Source organism: Nestor notabilis, unplaced genomic scaffold (assembly GCF_000696875.1).
Source record: "Nestor notabilis isolate BGI_N333 unplaced genomic scaffold, ASM69687v1 scaffold14162, whole genome shotgun sequence".
Classification (NCBI taxonomy): domain Eukaryota; kingdom Metazoa; phylum Chordata; class Aves; order Psittaciformes; family Psittacidae; genus Nestor; species Nestor notabilis.
In genome coordinates, this window is record NW_009917981.1 from 474 (window position 1) to 18,137 (window position 17,664).

General features: G+C 36.2%; 1 protein-coding gene across 1 annotated transcript; it reads left to right on the forward strand.

The window, feature by feature from the left end:
• Nucleotides 1-261: 261 nt before the first annotated feature.
• On the forward strand, nucleotides 262-15,831 carry AP4E1 (adaptor-related protein complex 4, epsilon 1 subunit; the record flags this gene model as incomplete). Its single annotated transcript, XM_010009497.1, has 17 exons — nucleotides 262-386; nucleotides 1,243-1,402; nucleotides 1,903-2,069; nucleotides 2,706-2,779; nucleotides 3,310-3,432; nucleotides 3,522-3,631; nucleotides 3,911-4,050; nucleotides 5,675-5,787; nucleotides 5,926-6,044; nucleotides 6,754-7,056; nucleotides 7,363-7,477; nucleotides 9,543-9,678; nucleotides 10,768-11,023; nucleotides 11,809-12,384; nucleotides 14,020-14,204; nucleotides 15,027-15,184; nucleotides 15,595-15,831. Coding segments are annotated over 17 exons (3,021 nt in total), but the record flags the coding sequence as incomplete, so codon positions are not given.
• Nucleotides 15,832-17,664: the final 1,833 nt, after the last annotated feature.

Below are 17,664 nucleotides of genomic sequence, written 5' to 3' on the forward strand. Positions count from 1 at the left end.
TTTTAAGGAGATACACCCTAAAATACCCTTTTTAAAATGTACTGATTATATACATTCTCAACTGCGGGAGGAGCCATACATGCATATTTCAATATAAACTTCTGCTTTTAGCTGACAGCAATTGCCTGTTTGTAACTTTGAGTTCTTTTGCTAATTTTGATAGAAAATGGAAATATGCTTTGGAGTGACTTAAAATCTGTTACCTAATAATGTTTCAGAGGCGTAACCTTCTGTATTACTGTCTTATTTCACTGATTGTAACAGGACTTACAGAGCACTAATCTAGTAGAGGTCTGCATGGCATTAACCGTTGTCAGCCAGATCTTTCCACGGGAGATGATTCCAGCAGTTCTTCCCCTAATAGAAGACAAGCTCCAGCATTCAAAGTATGTACTCATTTACAGAAATTCAAGTGATCTTGTACAGTTGAATGACTTAATTCTGTAGGTATTTTTTTAGGAAACTGATGTTTTTCTGAGTTGTTTTTTCTAATCATTACCTTCAGAACTTGTTCCTCTTGTAGGTTTTTTTTTTTTTTCCTTGGATTCTTTTCTCATTTATTTGCAGTCTTGACTGAGTATTGGACAGGTATTAGCTTTTTTCATAACCAGTTTTAATAGGTAAATGTAATTGAATTTACCTGCTGGAAATAGGTGGATGAACAAGTGTTTACAGACTGAGTGGAGAAACAGATTGGGATTCTTGAAGTACTTCACTGATACTTTTTTTAATAAAGCTCTTTATAGAAACTTTGTTGATAGAAATATCTGCAGATATCAATACCTTTGAGTTGATTGATTTTTAATTCATAATATCCCATACACAGAGGATAACATTGTAAGTGTGGTGTTGATTCTGAAGGGAACTGCAAAATGAGCTGACTCGGTAACTCCTAGACAGGTTTTTTTTTTGGAGCTGCACATGACCACAGCAGATTAGCAGTGGCCAATTTCATTGTTTATTTGTTGGCCATTCTTTTGATTTGTCAATCTGCATCAAGCCCTATTATTCTTCTAATTTTGCTTTGTCACTTCCTCACTTAGATATTATTTGCCACGTCATTTGTTATCAAACGTGTAAAACATGGGTTCTTGCTTCTCTCCAAATCACGGTGTTCTGATGGCTGAACACATAATATTACACTGCTGTAGAAATAGCAAGTGCAAGCTGTTTTGTTAAGTCAAGTACTTAAAATGCACAAGCAGCTTCATTTTGTTTTGTGTAAATCTTATTTCTCTTCAGGGAAATTATCCGAAGAAAAGCTGTTCAAGCTTTATATAAATTCTATCTCATTGCTCCTAACCAAGTTCAGCATATTCATGATAAGTTCCGGAAAGCCTTATGTGACAGGGATGCTGGAGTCATGGCTGCTTCTTTGCATATTTATCTTCAAATGATTAAGGTAGGTAAAGAATTGGAAGCACAACTGAACTTAGGAGCTATTTATATATAAATATATCTGTAATTTTCAATACACAGGGTACTGCACAGAAGTTTTGCAGAAAAAAGCTTGTAATAGTTAGAAGAGTTAATTTATGTGATCATGGATATGTGTTATGTCTGTGCTAGCTTTCCATTTAGCTTTGCATGATCCGGATGTTCAGTATCATTGGTATCCTTAGCTAGAGGATGTAACTTCTACTGTGTTTTAAAGGGGTTGCTGAAATTTGCTTGTAAATTTTTTTTTAGTGTTTCCTTCAAGTTACATTTCACTCCCATTGCAAATGTGTGTGAAAATAGCATTGGTGTAAAGTGAAGGTGTTGGGGGATGAGAGCAGAAGTTTGATTTAAAGACATGAAACCTCGGAGTAGGTATTTTGATCTTACTCAAGTTGTGGATTATTTTTACTTTCGTGGTGTGGCTTCAAAATATTTGAATTATGTTTCTTTTTCATTACGTAGGAAAACTCATCTGGATACAAGGACTTGACTGGGAGTTTTGTAACCATTCTGAAGCAGGTAGTGGGAGGAAAGCTCCCTATTGATTTCAACTATCATAGTGTGCCAGCGCCATGGTTACAAATTCAGCTTTTAAGAATATTGAGGCTATTAGGAAGAGATGATGCAAGGTAACCAGATCTTTCACTGTAATTACTATTTTGAAGGTACAAAGAATACAGTCATGACCTGTACCTCATAGACAGCTTGTTGTTTTTTGGTTTGTTGCTTGTTTTGTTGTTTGGTTTTTTTGTAAGAGAATTTCACTGTTTGACAGCTTATACATCTATTATTAACCAACACAGTGGGCAGATACTTTTTAAACTGCAATATTAGTTTCTTCACTTCTGGATTGAATAAACAATTGGTTATTGTGGGATATGCTTGAAACACTTTTTTTGCTGGGACTTCTGTTACTGGGTTACCAAACAACTCTGTCAAAATCTAGAGTGAAGATACTTTAAAAAGTGATGTTGCTTTGTGACAACCTAGTTGTCTGTGATCCTTTTCCTTTTGATGTTTTATTTTCATACAAGTAGTGAGGGAAGTGTTTTTATTCTTGTGATACAGTAAATGTTTCTTTTGAAAGCTGCAAACATCTTGTTAGATGCCATTTAGAAACATGTATGGAGCTCTTCCATGTTAAAGCAAGTCTGGGGATATGAATAATGTGTTACAGATTTCAGGATTAGCATTTGAAATGTTTGGAAATACAAGACTACATGTGTGTTAGTGCTGCAAATAGTTTCTTTTTTCTTGTTAAACAGGACGAGTGAATTGATGTATGATGTCCTAGATGAATCTTTAAGAAGAGCAGAGATAAATCATAATATTACATATGGTGGGTGAGGTTCTTTTATATAATTATTGGTATTTGGGGGAAGATTGAAAATGTGAGTAGTTTGTGCTGAAATACTTACAATTTGAAAATATATTCGTAATAAACAACTGAATTCTTAAGTGCCCAACTAGTAAATTGTAAAAGAATATATTGCTGTACAGTGCAGCTTTTGATTATTGGAGTATTATTCATGCATTATTGAAAAATGTTTTGTCTCAAATAGTTGCGTGTTGCCTTTCTACAGACTGTCCCAATCCCTTGAGCAACTATAGGAGATTTTGAGGTTGGAAGAACTTTAAAGACAAAGTTTTATGCATAGTGGCAAAAGCTAATAAGAAATACGTATATGCTAAAGAAGATAGTCTTTCATCCTATTTTTACTTGAATCAGTAGGTACTCTGCAGTTAAATGCATTGGGGGTGGGACAGCACTGCAAATCCTTGATACAACCAGTGAGTTTGCTCGTTCAAAAGTTTTGCATTATAGAAGTATTTAATACACATTAATTATGTGTCTTTCCCCCTCTGCAGCTATCTTGTCTGAATGTGTCCAAACAATTTATACTATTTATCCCAATTCTGAACTACTTGAAAAGGCTGCCAAGTGCATTGGAAAATTTGTTTTGTCACCCAAAATTAATTTGAAATACTTAGGTAAGGATACCTGATTTCATTAAGATGTTTTTAGTTTGGTCATGGTAGCATATATTTTCTTATATCACTTCCAATCATTTGTATTCTAGGTTTAAAGGCTCTGACCTATGTTATCCAGCAGGATCCTAATCTGGCACTTCAACACCAAATGACAATAATTGAATGTCTGGACCATCCAGATCCCATTGTTAAAAGGGAGGTCAGTGAATTTTTAAGCATCAGAATTAAGTTATTTTTTAAGATGGGTGATAAGTTTTCTAAAATGAGTAGTGTAAAAAGCATGTTATGTCTCAACTATTGTGAGAGCAGTTACAAACAATATTAATGTGACAAGCTGTGTAGATAAGCAGTGTATTTCATTTTAAGACTTGCCAAATAAAGTTGGTTGCTCAATTTCGCATCATACTACAGTGTTTCTGTTTACCTGCTTCCTTTTTTGTCATCAGAGCCAATTAAATACATTTACTTTCTCTTTCAGACTCTAGAGCTTCTCTACAGAATTACAAATGGACAGAATGTGATTGTCATAGTTCAGAAGATGCTTGACTACTTAAAAGAAAGCAAAGAAGAATATGCTATCATCAACTTAGTTGGCAAAATAGCAGAACTAGCTGAGAAATATCCTTTTATTTTTCTGAAGTAGCTGAGAAATATCCTTTTATTTTTCTGAAACTTTGGAGTCAGAGCTCAAGCAAATGTAGCATTTGTACCTTTCAAGCCATCTTTCATAATCTTTTGAAGCAGGAAGTGTTACAGCTATGCTTTTCTTTCAAATGCAAAAAGAAAGACACAAAAGAAAATGCATACAAAAATGACTACAATATTTCCTGTATTTCACTGAGAAAGTAATAGCACTTAAAATATTTCATTTTGGCTGTAGAGTTTAGCATGTAAACCTTGTGGTTTTAAATTAAAGCTTTCAAGTCTTACACCACTGCATGGAGAGGATGCTTCAGTGCTACACTGAGTGTTATTTAATTATGTTCCTATCAGAACTCTTCGTTGGTGTATAGACTTTAAGAATAAAACACTTTCATAGAACTTGTGGTTGTATCTTCTAGAATATGTTTTAAAAGGCATAAGGAATTCACCCAGAGGGTAACCTTAAAGATTACTCAGAAATAGAAAAGATAGTTACTTATCCTAGAAGTATTTAACAAAGAGTAGATGTGGCACTTACAGACATTGCTTAGTGGTGGACTTCGCAGTGTTGCGTTAGCAGTTGGACTCGATCTTAAAGGTCTTTTCCAAATCAAATAATTCTGTAAGTTGTAGTTCTATAAATAAAAGGATTCTTAACTATGCCAAAAAGATGGAAGTGATGATTAGGGATTTGGCATGTGGTGGACATTCAAGTTAGACTTGCCATTGCTCGATTTTCTGTATGTATTCTTGTCTGATAATTTGAGTTGTAAACTCTTTATAATGGAGAGCTACCTGTACAAACATCCTGTTGGTACACTGCTTGGCACAGAGTAATGTACAAAAAGAGCTGTGTTGTCATGCAGTATACAAAATATTACTAATATTTCTGTACTGTTGAAAATCTCCATTCAGTAAGTGTGCATTTTCAGGCTTTATTTGAGGGAAGGCAGAAGCTAGTGTCCAAAGTTAGCAAAGGCTGATCAAATTTTAAATATATACAAAAAAAGCAATGTTGCTTTCTGTGGAGTACTTAAATATGTTTATTGTTTTTCAGTAAAACAAACAAACACTGATGAAAAGAACAGCTTCTCTGTCTTGATCAAGTGATATTAGATAAACGAACTCAACAGATTATGCTGGAAAGCTGGCACAGAACAAGTCTGAACTTAAAATATGGTAGGACAGGTTTCTAGAGCTAAATCCTTGTCTTTTCATACTGTGTGAGTTCTGCTTAAACTCATTTTTCACTCTAGCATTTATTAATGCACAACTTAAGATGTATTGATGGACAAGCCAGCAAACAGCACATAATGGATAAGTGTTAGGTTCACATGCAGACTTTTTCAACAGGGCAGTAACTTAAGACTTTTCTATGTACTGCCAGTTTTCATCAAGTTTACAGGAAAGACTTTATAAAAGATACAGGAATAATTCACCTTCAGTTAGATTGAGCTGATATTTGATCATGAGGCCTCCAGTATATTGGGGGGAGCAAGATGGGTAGCTTAATAGTTGAAAATCCGTTTCCCTGAGAAACATGCTAAAAAAAGAAAGAAAAAGTTATGCCTTAGCACTTAATTCCTTAACATCTGGACACATATGCCCCTAACAATGAGTGGTTCATCCAAACAATGAATGCAGTGTTTTCAGTTGGAGGTGATCTTGTGCATACTGATATCCCAAACAACTTTCTGAGGCTATTGGCTGAAGGTGAGGAATTCCATGAATGCTCTGAAAAATGTGTTCCTTAATCATGTGGCTTGTTTTTTTTCTTAAAATGAACGTTGAAATATTTGATGGGACGTGTTATTTGCATTTTAGGCAAAGTGTGTATTGTTTTCTATCTAGGATTTGATGATGGAAAAGAAGATGATAAGCTACGGATGTATGCAGTAAAGTCTTACTTAGCATTACTAGAAGAGGAAGATGCACTGTATCCACAGAAATTCCTTCAAGTTATGAGTTGGGTATGGCAGACACATGGTCAAAATTGAATACACAGACATGAGAAAAGTGTCAAAGGTGGTGATGTTTTAAATAGATATTTTAAACTGTTTTCTTTTTAGTCAGGAATATTCCGTTTTTACTTGAAGTCAAGATAATATGCCAAAATCTATTTCTAGTGACCTCTTCTGATGCCCGAGTCATGGTTTGTGGAAAAACCTAACTTTCTCCCTTTAAGGCAGGTGACTGTTGGAATGGCTTAGCAGCCACATGCATCTGGCTGCATGCTGAGAGCTTTTCTGACTTCATCAGAATTAGGCCAGATGTGATTGTGAAATGGATTTTTAGCCTTGCAGGTGACTGGCCAAGTGTGATACTAGAGTTGTCTGGTACATTGGTGAGCATCAGCTTCCACTCAAGGATGAGGCTGCAGTATGAGCAGATCATGTTTTGTCATGGCCTAATGGAGATTTTTAGCTTTCTTTTGAGTACACCTATTTGATTTTTAAGAAACTGTAAGTTGGAGTCTGCTGAGGTAAATACAGAATTTCAAGCCTTTGACATTTATCCCACAAAATGGTAAAGAAATAAATTTAGAACGTGTTTAAATAGTAGTTTTTTGAATGTGAGGTGGATTTTATTGTGTTGGTATTTAGTACTACATTCTAATTTCAAACTGAAAGTGCTGCTCTGTGTGACTAAATGCCTGTTTTTTCTGTTCTTTGTTAATAGGTGTTGGGGGAATATTCTAGCCTTGTTACAGATGTTGATCCAGAGGTTATTTTGACAAAGCTACACAGCCTGCTCAAGAAGACTTTTGTTACTTCTGAAACTAAAGTGTGGATAATGGCTGCAGTCACCAAGATAGCATCACGTACCTCCAGTTCAAAAGCAGTCGATGAAATAATCCAAGAATTCAGCAACTCCCTAGATACCTGCATGAGACAATATGCCTTTGAATTGAAGAATCTGTGTGAGGACAAAGCACTGATGAAAAACTTGCTTCCATTTGATGCTAGCTGCAGTGACATGGTGGTAAGACAGCTGCAATGTGTGTTCTTCATGAACCTCTTTGTAGTTTGGGAAGTTGGATATTTTGGTAAAGAGTTGTTTTCAAAATGAATGGTATTTGGCAGTTCTGAGTGGTGCCAGACTTTAGTCTGCTTACAGTGAGTTTTCAGAAACATATTTTTTCAAGCATATGTGATGAATCTTAATGTTCTGTACTGAAAGGTAAAGAACCATGGTGTTTAGTTAGTAAGCTGGAGTAGCTTTTAACAAAATTATGATTTCGTATGTTGGCTTATCTCCTGATGTCTCACTTTCCATAATTCTGTGTAGGTAGATGCTTCCTTATCTTTTCTGGATGGGTTTGTGGCTGAAGGACTTGGTCATGGTGCAGCACCATATAAGCCTCATCACCAGAGACAAGAGGAGAAACTTTCTCAGGAAAAAGGTGAGTGTTACCTTACTGCATTTATTAAATAGCTGGTAAATTACCTGATAAGTGTTAACAAACAATCCTAAATGTATAGTTAACACTATTTCTTAAAGTAATGTTACCTTAATCTTAATCCACCTCCTGTCTGTAGATTTAGCTAAGTGCAAGTTACTTTAGTTCCACATTTGTCTGTCTGGTGTATGTTAACTGTTCATTTATCATAGGTTGCTGTTCTGCAGATGAGAATGTTTTACTACAATCTCTATGGGATTTGAAATTTATGGGGATTATTAAAGTGAAAGCAAAGAGTTCCTAACTTTACTATACTGAGCACTTAGTCTTGACTGTGGAGTAATAGTTTGCAATATTAACCACTGGAATTTATTTCATAACATAAATCTTACATTTCTTTACCTAGTGGAGGGACAGATAAGACAGCAGTGTGTGCTTTTATTTATTTAAAAATGCCCCAAAACTTTAACTATATTGCTTATTTTTATTTTGACTTTTCCCCCCATAGAAATACTCATTTACTTCATCATAGCCCGTCACATAAGGACTTCTCTTAGACACTTCTGAATAACTCACTTTGAGGTTGGAAGGCTTTTCTAAAACAATTCTCAGCTTTACTGTTAAGGAATTAGAAAAATGAGTCTTGTACACTGCATTATCTACAATTAAGTTGTTATTTCTAAAAGATTATTTTGACTGTGCAGGTTAACGCATACAATAAATAATACTGTCCATTTGCTTACATCTGGAGCTTGGCAGAACTTCACGCTTTTCTGAGATAATTATAAATTGAAAGCATTACATCTACCACCTCCACTTTAAGGCTACTAGAAAATTCAAAATCGTGGTGGAGAAATGTTGAATAAGGTCAGATATGTTCAAACTGAATATTCGACGCTGGTTTTGCATGCACATAAACCCAGTGAGGGATGTAACCTGTTGTATACCAGATTGAGTACTTCATACAGAGGTGTCGAGAGTGAAATTAGTGGTCTTTACTGCTGAAGTACATCCTTTAGCACTCTGGTGGTTGCAGTGTTACTGTTTTGCAGGGAAGCCATTGTAGGAACGAGGTCATGAATTGCTGTTTTTTCTCACTAATAACAAGTACTGATTAGCATCTTCCACTAGCTCATAAATATTTTAGGAGGTTAGACAAAGGTGAGGTGGAATATTCATAAGTATTCTAGAAGGGGAGTCTACTGAGTTTATTGCAATTCTTTGATTATAGATAGCTAAATTTATGGATTGGGTCTTTATGTGGATGCTATTTATCACAAAGCCCCTTGGATCTCTGTTCCTTCTTGCTTCTTTATGGGACAGGACACTTCCTTAGCACTGCCTCCTCCTTTATTAGGAGACTTCTCTCATCCCAGATGCCCAACAGCTTTGCCTTGCTGCTTCACTTTGCTGGGAAGAAGAAAGTGTAAGGCTGGGGTGGAGATGAGGGAAAGGGACTGTACCCTTGATAGCTCCAGGGCTGCAAAGGAGAGTCTGTGCTCTGCTTCATACGTAACAATGGCTGTTTATGTTCTAGTCCAAACCCATTTTTAGAAACTATTCAAACTACAGTTTGATTTGTAAAGCATAGCAAAAGTGGCTGGTTCTGAATCGTGATTTGCAAGTCTTAGTGAAAATGATTTATCACCCACGGTGTCAAGTATGTTTGCAAAGCAGACAATGATGTATGGACATAATGCTGTGGACTCAAAATGTTATTTAGGCTCGTAAGACATGGAAAAGCTCATTTATTTAGATCCAAAACAGTACTTCTGTCTATAAATACTATAAGCGCTGGCAGATGTTTTAGTGTTATGCTGTAAAGTGACTATTTCTGTCTAATTTCAGTATTGAAAATTCAAATATCAAATTAATACATTTTAGTCAAATGCTCTGCCTGTCTAGAAAACTTACCTGAGAGAAGAAATGTGTATTTTGTATGAGGGTAGAGGATCCTGAATGGGAAGCCTGAGAAGCGCACTTGTACAGTGTATCTACTTTCAGAAAATAGATTTCTTTCTTACCTTTTTATGCCTCTTGTAATTTTAAGATTCTGTCTGTCTTGCAGCTCTGAATTTTGAACCTTACAGATTGTCATTTGCTTCGAGTGTGTCCTCGTCTGGCATCACCGGCAGACAGTCCCCCACTGGTTTATCTTTTGGTTCTGATACGTCTGTGAATAGTGCTGAGACAGGGCATAAAGAGTAAGTTAATTTGTGTTTGAAATGAAGTACCTTTAAGTTCTGTTCTTGTCAGTATCATGTGTCTTTGCTTCTTCGTTACACGGAACTAAAAAGAATAGTTGAAGTTGGAAACCTGTGTCATGTAAGAAGATCAGATGGCGTCTTCTTGGAAATAACTAGAAAAAGAGCTAATGTGGTTAGGCTGTTTTTCTGCTTTCTTCACAAACTCCAAATTAACTGATAGTTAATGGAGTAAAATTGGGACAGGATTACCTGATGATGACACGATTAAGTATTTTTTCTCTGGCTTCTTTATTTTTCTTAGAGGCTATGCTTTCTTTTTATGGGCTTACAATAATGGGCCTTTTAAGGAAACAGTAAAGCTAAGACTTGCAGTGTAAGATACTCTGAGTTTTAGAATACTACAAATAAATTCCATATCCATAGTAGCATACAAATTATTAACTTTATTTATATTTTTGTGGTAAATTGGTGTGCAGGAAATCTTGGAAGCTGTTTCAGATTCTTTAATCAGTTTGTATAAGAAAATTTAAGTGAGGGTTTTAGGTGTAGGATTTACAATATTTAGCCTGTGTTGAACTAACTTCTGCTAGAATTCAGGGTGTCTGACAACATGCACACTTTTCATAAGAAATAAAAATACTTTCTAGGTTTCTCCTAATTTTCAGTCTCTTACATTAACTTAAATGATTTTTATGGAATCAGCAGTAGGACTGTTTAAATACACTTAGAGATTCACAGACCATGTTGTGTGTATTCACTTATTCAAATACATAATAAATGTAATCTGAAACTCTGGAGTTGACAAACACAGTCTACGACTGGCTGCAGGGATCTAATGCTGACTTAGTATAGGTCTATACTTAGGATCATGTAGGCTAGTCCAAGTTTGCATTTGTGTGGTGTTCTAAAGGTAGTGAAGGACATTAATAATGTAGAACTTCATGAACATGCAAAAATACATATTCCACTACTCACTGTGTTTATCAAAGTACCAAAGTTGTGAATAATGTTTGAAGTAGAGTGTTGGTATGTTTTTATGAATGTGATGTTCATGTGGTTGATCCTGCTTTTTGTTCACCTTTGTAGGACAAGTACTCTGAAACTTGAGGGAGTACGCAAGCTATGGGGTAAAGAAGGCTATCTTCCAAAGAAAGAAAACAAAGAAGGGAAAGAAAAAGAGCCACAAACTGTTTCATGTGGCGGCTTGTCAGCAGGACAGGTGGGTGACCCTCCTGCATTGCGGTCTGATCAAGTTGCCAGCATCTCTGAAGAAGAGAAAGAAAAGCAGCAGTTAGCATCAACTTTGTTTATTGGCCTAGGATCAAATGCTGGTGTCAGTCTGGTAAGTGGTTCTTTTGAGACTTTCCCAGTTTAAGGTTTAGATACTGCCTTATTTACAATTACAGATACTGATATGCAAATGGAGATCAAATTAGTATTTTGGTAAAAGGAGGCAAAAAGCCCCTGTAAGTCATTGAAAAACTATTGAAAATTACTTCTGTAATCTGATAATCTGTTATGAACCTGAAATGGGTTGGATATTACTTGACAAGCAACTTCTGGATCAGATCTGATTCAATGACTAGAACTTCCCTGTTAACAAGTTGTGCTTCAAGCATTAGTTTTGTTTTTTCTAACAACTATTCCTTGACCCAGCATTGCAGAGCTTTTTTGGCATTCGTCAGTAAGGCTAGAGTTTGATGCCCTTTGTCAAGACCAGTTTTTATTTATGTGTGGTAATATGCAGAACATTACAGAATTCACCATTAGGTAATCTGTTTAAGACTGGCATTGTCATATTAGCCAGCTCAAGTCTTGGCTTTCATCACTGATTGAAGCAGAAAATTACCTGTGCTTGCTTTTTAATAGAAGCTTTTAGTTTACCTCTTGGAAAACTTAGATTTGATCTGGCATTACAGGCTAATCCAATACCCTATAAGGAATATGGCAAAAGCCCATTACTGGATCCGTTAAAATGTTTGGAATCTATTTGTATTTGTCATCTGAATTGATTCCTTAGTCATCATTTGTCCTTGCTCACTCTGTTTCGTGCTGTTAACAGTAACACAGCTGATTGCTAGAAACTTGCCCAGCCTTTTGTTGTATTTTAATCTCTCTCCTTTCCAGATGGGCAAAGCGGACACAGCTACTCAGAAGTTCAAAAGAAAATCAAAGATAAATGAAATTCAACACAGTGAGGAGGTGTCAGACTTCGAAAATAGTGCTGCTTCAGATTTCGGTCCCTTACTTGATACAGTACCTATTAATGTGGAAGACTCTGAGGGAAGTTTGCACACAAGGTTAAGGAAAGCCTCCCTGTGTTCGTCAGATATTGTAGAAGATAACTTAGCATTTGAAATGCCTCAGTCACTCAAAGAATCCGGGCTGGATGAGAGACTTTCAGATAATAGGCTGTCACAGTCATCTTTGTTTGCTGATAGTAATATTGAAATTTTTCAGCCTTCTCCAAGTGCTCAATGTGAAAGTGCCAGTAAAACACCATTAGTCCCTTCCTTACCAGAAGAGCTGGAAGAGCTCACTCACTCTGAAGTAGTGGAACTCTGTCAGAGCGATGCCTTAGCTCTGTATTTATGTAAGGTGTGGACAGATGACTCTCTATTGCTCACTGTTTTTGTTTCAAATAAAACCACTGCTGTACTTAATGCTGTGAACTTAGTGTTTGAAGAAGCAGAACATTTTCAGGTAAGAACCTTTGTTTCCATTATGTTTCATATTCACTTGGATCTTCTTGTTTTTTGCTTGTGTTTAAGTGGGCAGTATTTGGTTTAATGTAATAACCATGCCTTTTTCCCAGTGCATATCCATAAAATCTGTGGTATGGCTATTACAAACATCCTAAAGGGCAGTGAAAGAAACCTCAGTACTACAGTTAGTGCCATTTGGTATAAAAGTTAGCTTCTCACTTTTTTAATTCACCTTAATACAGCTTGCCCTGCATAATAGCAAATATGTATGATTTTCCAGATCTGAATTCAGCTTCTTCCTGATCTTTAAGACTGAATGCAAACCTAACCAGTCGTACTCAGAATGGTATGACTGGACTTGCCAAAGAAATCAGTGTGTAACTTTGTCTAGGTGTGACTGTTAGGCTTGTGCATTCATTTGTATCCGTGATAGGCAGATATGATGCAGTTTCTTCCTTCACATAAAATTTATGTAAGCTTGCTTCAAGTTTTGTTTGTTTGCTTACTTTTTGAAGGACATCAGTCATATTACATTCTTGTTCTCATGCATTCAGTTGGTAATGGAGAGGAGTTGGTGAGTTTTTTATTGAACACTGGCTGCATCTGGGATTTAACTGGTTGGTAAAAGCATGTAATAGTCTTGATTGAAACTTCACTTAAATAATTGGAAAGCTATTTAGTAATTGCCTATTGGTGTGCCTATCCATGGATTTTGCTGAAAGAAGCACAGAATTACAAGTGGTAGATACAGTTACAAGTGGTAACTGGATAAAGAGAATTAAGCAGAATGTTTCTTCTAGAATTGACTTAACTACGGAATTGACCAACCAAGGAACAAGGAATAGGTTATGAAGCCTTCTTCATTCCTGTTTCTGCTTGAATCAAACCTGTCATGGCATTGATAGAAAGTGGGCATGTCATGTCTAGATTTTGCTTGTAATTCACTTAAAATTCCACAGAGATCACTCTAACAGAATCTGTGTTACTAGTTTGTTTGTAGAGGCTAGGGAATGCTGAGTCATCTTGAAATTATCCTTGTTATTAGGGATTATTTCTCAACTTCTTGCTTTTAGCATATAGCTTGGGGTGTCACAGAATTGTTAGGGTTGGATGGGACCTCTGGAGATCATCTGGTCCAACCCGCCTGCCAAGGCAGGGCCACCTAGAGTAGGTTGCACAGGAATGCGTCCAGGCGGATTTTGAACGTCTCTGGAGAGGGAGACTCCACCACCTCCCTGTGCAGCCTGGAAAGCCTGTATGTTGCAATGTTGTATGTTAGTTTATTTAGGGCTCTGGTATATTAGTTTATATTAGGGACTGAACTATGGAAATCAGATTCTTGGTCATCAGTTCTCGGTCTTTCTTGAGCAATCATTCAGAGGGCAGAGGGGAAGCCAACTGTCAGAAAGAGATTGGTTTCTCCAGTGTTTTAATTCTCATAGAACTTTTGTAGATGTTAATGATTGATTTATCCTCAGTGAGTACTGAGAAATGGTAGCTCTCACTTGCCAAATAGTCTGAGAAAAATTAATTGAAATAAAAAGCATTTACACAATACTGTAGCTATATCTTAGCCACTTACACAACTTGACAGCAAGACTTACATTCTATATCCTTTTAAAAAATTATATAGATTTTGGAGAGTCCCAGCTACCAGTTTCCTGTAATTGAAGCTAAAAGTGTGGAACGTTGCCAGAAATGCGTGTGGATGGACAAAATCTGTACACAGGGAATTCTTTCTGGCTCTGTTAATTACCAGTCAGAGATGGAAACGCACCTTGACTTTTCAGTAACTTTGTCTTTGATGGACTTCATCAGGTAAATAAAATAAGCTGTAGTTCTTAAAAATGCAGGTACTCAAATGTATTAGACAAGGGCAGGATGTTTGGGTATTACGAAAATAGGCTTCATCTTGAGCAGCTAATTTTAATCTAATGGACATGACGGATAAAGATAGTAAATGGCTATTTCTAAACTTAACAAAAAGGGGCAAAGTTCCAGGAAGAAGTACAAATCCAGTGAGAATATTGACAGTAGCTGCAGGTTAGAATAGTCTTGAAATACAGAATGTGTTTTTGAGGAGGCTAACAGAACTGAGTGAGCAGAAGGGCATGCTGTTTTAACTATGTCATAATATGAACATGTCAAACTGAAATAAGTGATTTTGAATACAGAGACCCATACATTATATGAAAAGGCTGACAACTTTTGCAGGGGAAAAAGAAAGCTCATTAATTCCATTTTTGAACACTGCATTTATTTTAGACGTAGAAAAAGCGAGCATTCTTCTTCCAGTAGGCTTCTGTTTTATAATGAAATCCACCTTGTTTTCCTGCCTCTCACTGAACTTGTTTTGTCTCATTCATTGGGCAGATATCTCAAGGCCATTCTCTTTGGCCTTCCATTTACATAGATTAATGTATTTTTTTATTTATTTTAACTTGGAAATGGAAAGCAAAGGATGCAAACTTTAAAAAGTGTTAAGCTGGGAAGAAGAGGGTTTTATGTAAACTAATCTTTATTTTCTTACTGCTTTCTCTATTGTCAGTTGCTTCCAGATCTATTTTTTGGGATACTGAATATATTCTGAATAATATATCTTATTTTGCTAAGATGACTTTGTGGTAAACTTATTTTTAGGCCAATGGAAATGACTACAGAAGACTTTGGGAAGCTGTGGTTGTCCCTTTCCAATGATGTGAAACAGAATATAAAAATGTCATCTTCTCAAGATTCCTTTTCAGCAGCTCTGAATACACTTCAGCAGAAGCTGAAACTCCGCATAGTTGATGTTATAGGTGAGTGAAAGCATACTGTAAGGTTGCTTCCAACCTGTAATTTGCCCAAGAAAACAAGTACATGGAAGTAGGCGTGTTACAGTTTAAGGCAAGGAATGTTTAGGAGCATAGTAAACACAGGAGTGTTGTCCTATGGACTTTATTTGCCCTTCTCAGGAATCTATGTGAATGCAAAGGTACAACTGCACAGCAAAGACGGGACAGGAAAAAAGGGTATTAAGCTATTTAAGAAATCTGAAGCTGGGATTGCATGCATGAAGCATGATTTTTGGTGGCATGTTAGAGGAGCAGGGTTAAGAGTAGTAAAGAATAGTGGAAATGGAGTTTGAGGAAAGGATACATTTTCTGTGAACTAGAATATAGCTATTGTTAATTATTACTTACATTTTTCTGTGGTTTCTTGTTTTAAGGTAATGAGGGAATACTTGCATGCCAGCTACTTCCATCTGTGCCCTGTCTGCTGCACTGTCGTACTCACTCAGGGATGCTGGCTTTGTGGTTCAGATCGCCTTGTTCTGCTCTTCCGGACAGTTTGCTTTATCAGTGTCAAAAAGTGATGGAAGAATCCTAATAACACTAGTGCCTGACTTAATCTATTTGGTGTGTGAAAAGCAAATCAAAGATTTATACAGTTGCACAGATAATTACCAAAGCTAAATTAAGATACTGCTTCTCAGAAGTATTAAAAGCTCTCTTCCAGCTGGCATATGTCATGTGGACGTGGGGGAAGACTGGTGACCTAAACTACGCCTGCAAAAACATGCTCAGGACTGTACAGTGACAAACAAGAAATCCATTAAAGTATTGTTACACCTTTAAGTGAAATGTATATTTCTTAATTTTGTTGTAAATGACTGAAAATATTTATTTTTATTATGCAGCTTTTATAGATGCCTACAATTATTCCTCACAGCAACGTCTTAAATATGATTTTAAAGAAAACATATCTTCATTATGAGATCAGACTTGATCAGTTATGAGGATCATCTGATTTTATTTTGATAATTTTTCTAAAGCTATTTTTAAGCACTGCTGGCAACAAGACCCATGTTGGTGGTTGTACAAAGTAACTTATGTAGCAACAAATGCATGTTTTGGAAACAGTTAGAAGATTTTAGTGAGCAGCACACTTCTCATGATCTGAGGTATTTACCACTTAAGTGGTAACATCTATGTAGGTTTTTGAGAGGAGGCAGGCATGTGAAATTGTATGGAAGTACCTCCTAGGTGATGATCTAAGGCCCTTCAGGTTAGTTCCTGCCTGCAGTTCTTCCTGCCTCATGTTTCAGTAACATTCCCTTTCCTGTGACAGTCACTAAATATATGTCTGTCTCTAAGGACTAAGCTTAATGTGGATCAAGTCTGATATATCCCAGCTGGGGATAGATGGTAGTGGACATGTTCGTGACTCTCCAGTCAATCCTATAAATTTAATCTGGCCGATACCTCTGTCCATGAAAATTCACATGGAAGAAATACTCTTCCTTTTTACATCTAATTACTTATAGCCTCAATGTGACTCTTCAAACCTTTGACTTGCACAGAGGTGGCTGTGTTGTGTGTGCATGGCTAGGGACTGCAGTAAAGCATAGGAGACCTGAACTAGAGCAGCATATGTGATAAATGTGTCTGTCCAGATTGTCTCCTTTCTGGAATAACTTCACAGTCTTGAAAATCCAGCAGTCTTAATTTATTTAGATGCTAAATGAAAACTTTAATACTGTTTAATATTATTTATGACTGCTCATGTTTGTTGTTTAAAAATATCAAAGATTGTGCACACAGTTCAGACATGGTATAAATGGATTCTGCAGCAGAATTCTTTCCGTTCTGTGTTTAATTTTAACAAGGAAATTCTTTGTTATGTTTTAGTGCTATTCTGATAAGCACTGGTTGCAAGGGAAAAAAAGTATTCCATTACTTTGCTAATGTTTTGGTAAATGTTCATGAAAATATCATAAGAATGTTAAATGTGCTGATAGTTTTGGGTTTCGGTGAGGAGTTTTGTTTGTTTGTTTGTTTTTAGTCAAGCCGCTTGTGTTATCACAAGTATAATCGAAGTTCCTTTTTTATTGCTGTTTCAGTAATTTCTTACTGAGGAATTTAAAGTGCACTGAACCTGTAAATATACTTAATGTTCTGCATACTTTCATGTTTACTTGGCACTTCAAGACAGTTTGTATAAACGAAAACTGATTTATAGTGGAATAATTTCAAGTAAACTGTTTCTCTGCTGGTAAATCAGACTTGGGTTACGCAAGTATGTTTGTGGCCTATGCATTTAAACCATTTCAGCAATGAGATGTTCAATATCCTGGTGTTTAAAAAGAACAGCAAAAGACAATAATGCCTTCTATTGTTCATGTAATGTTCTTTATAACCTTTTTCACCACATGAATAGTGTACGTTAAGCTGTCAATATGCGGATTCAAAGAGCTGTATTGTAACATCACATAATGTAATGAGTTTGCAGGGAATTG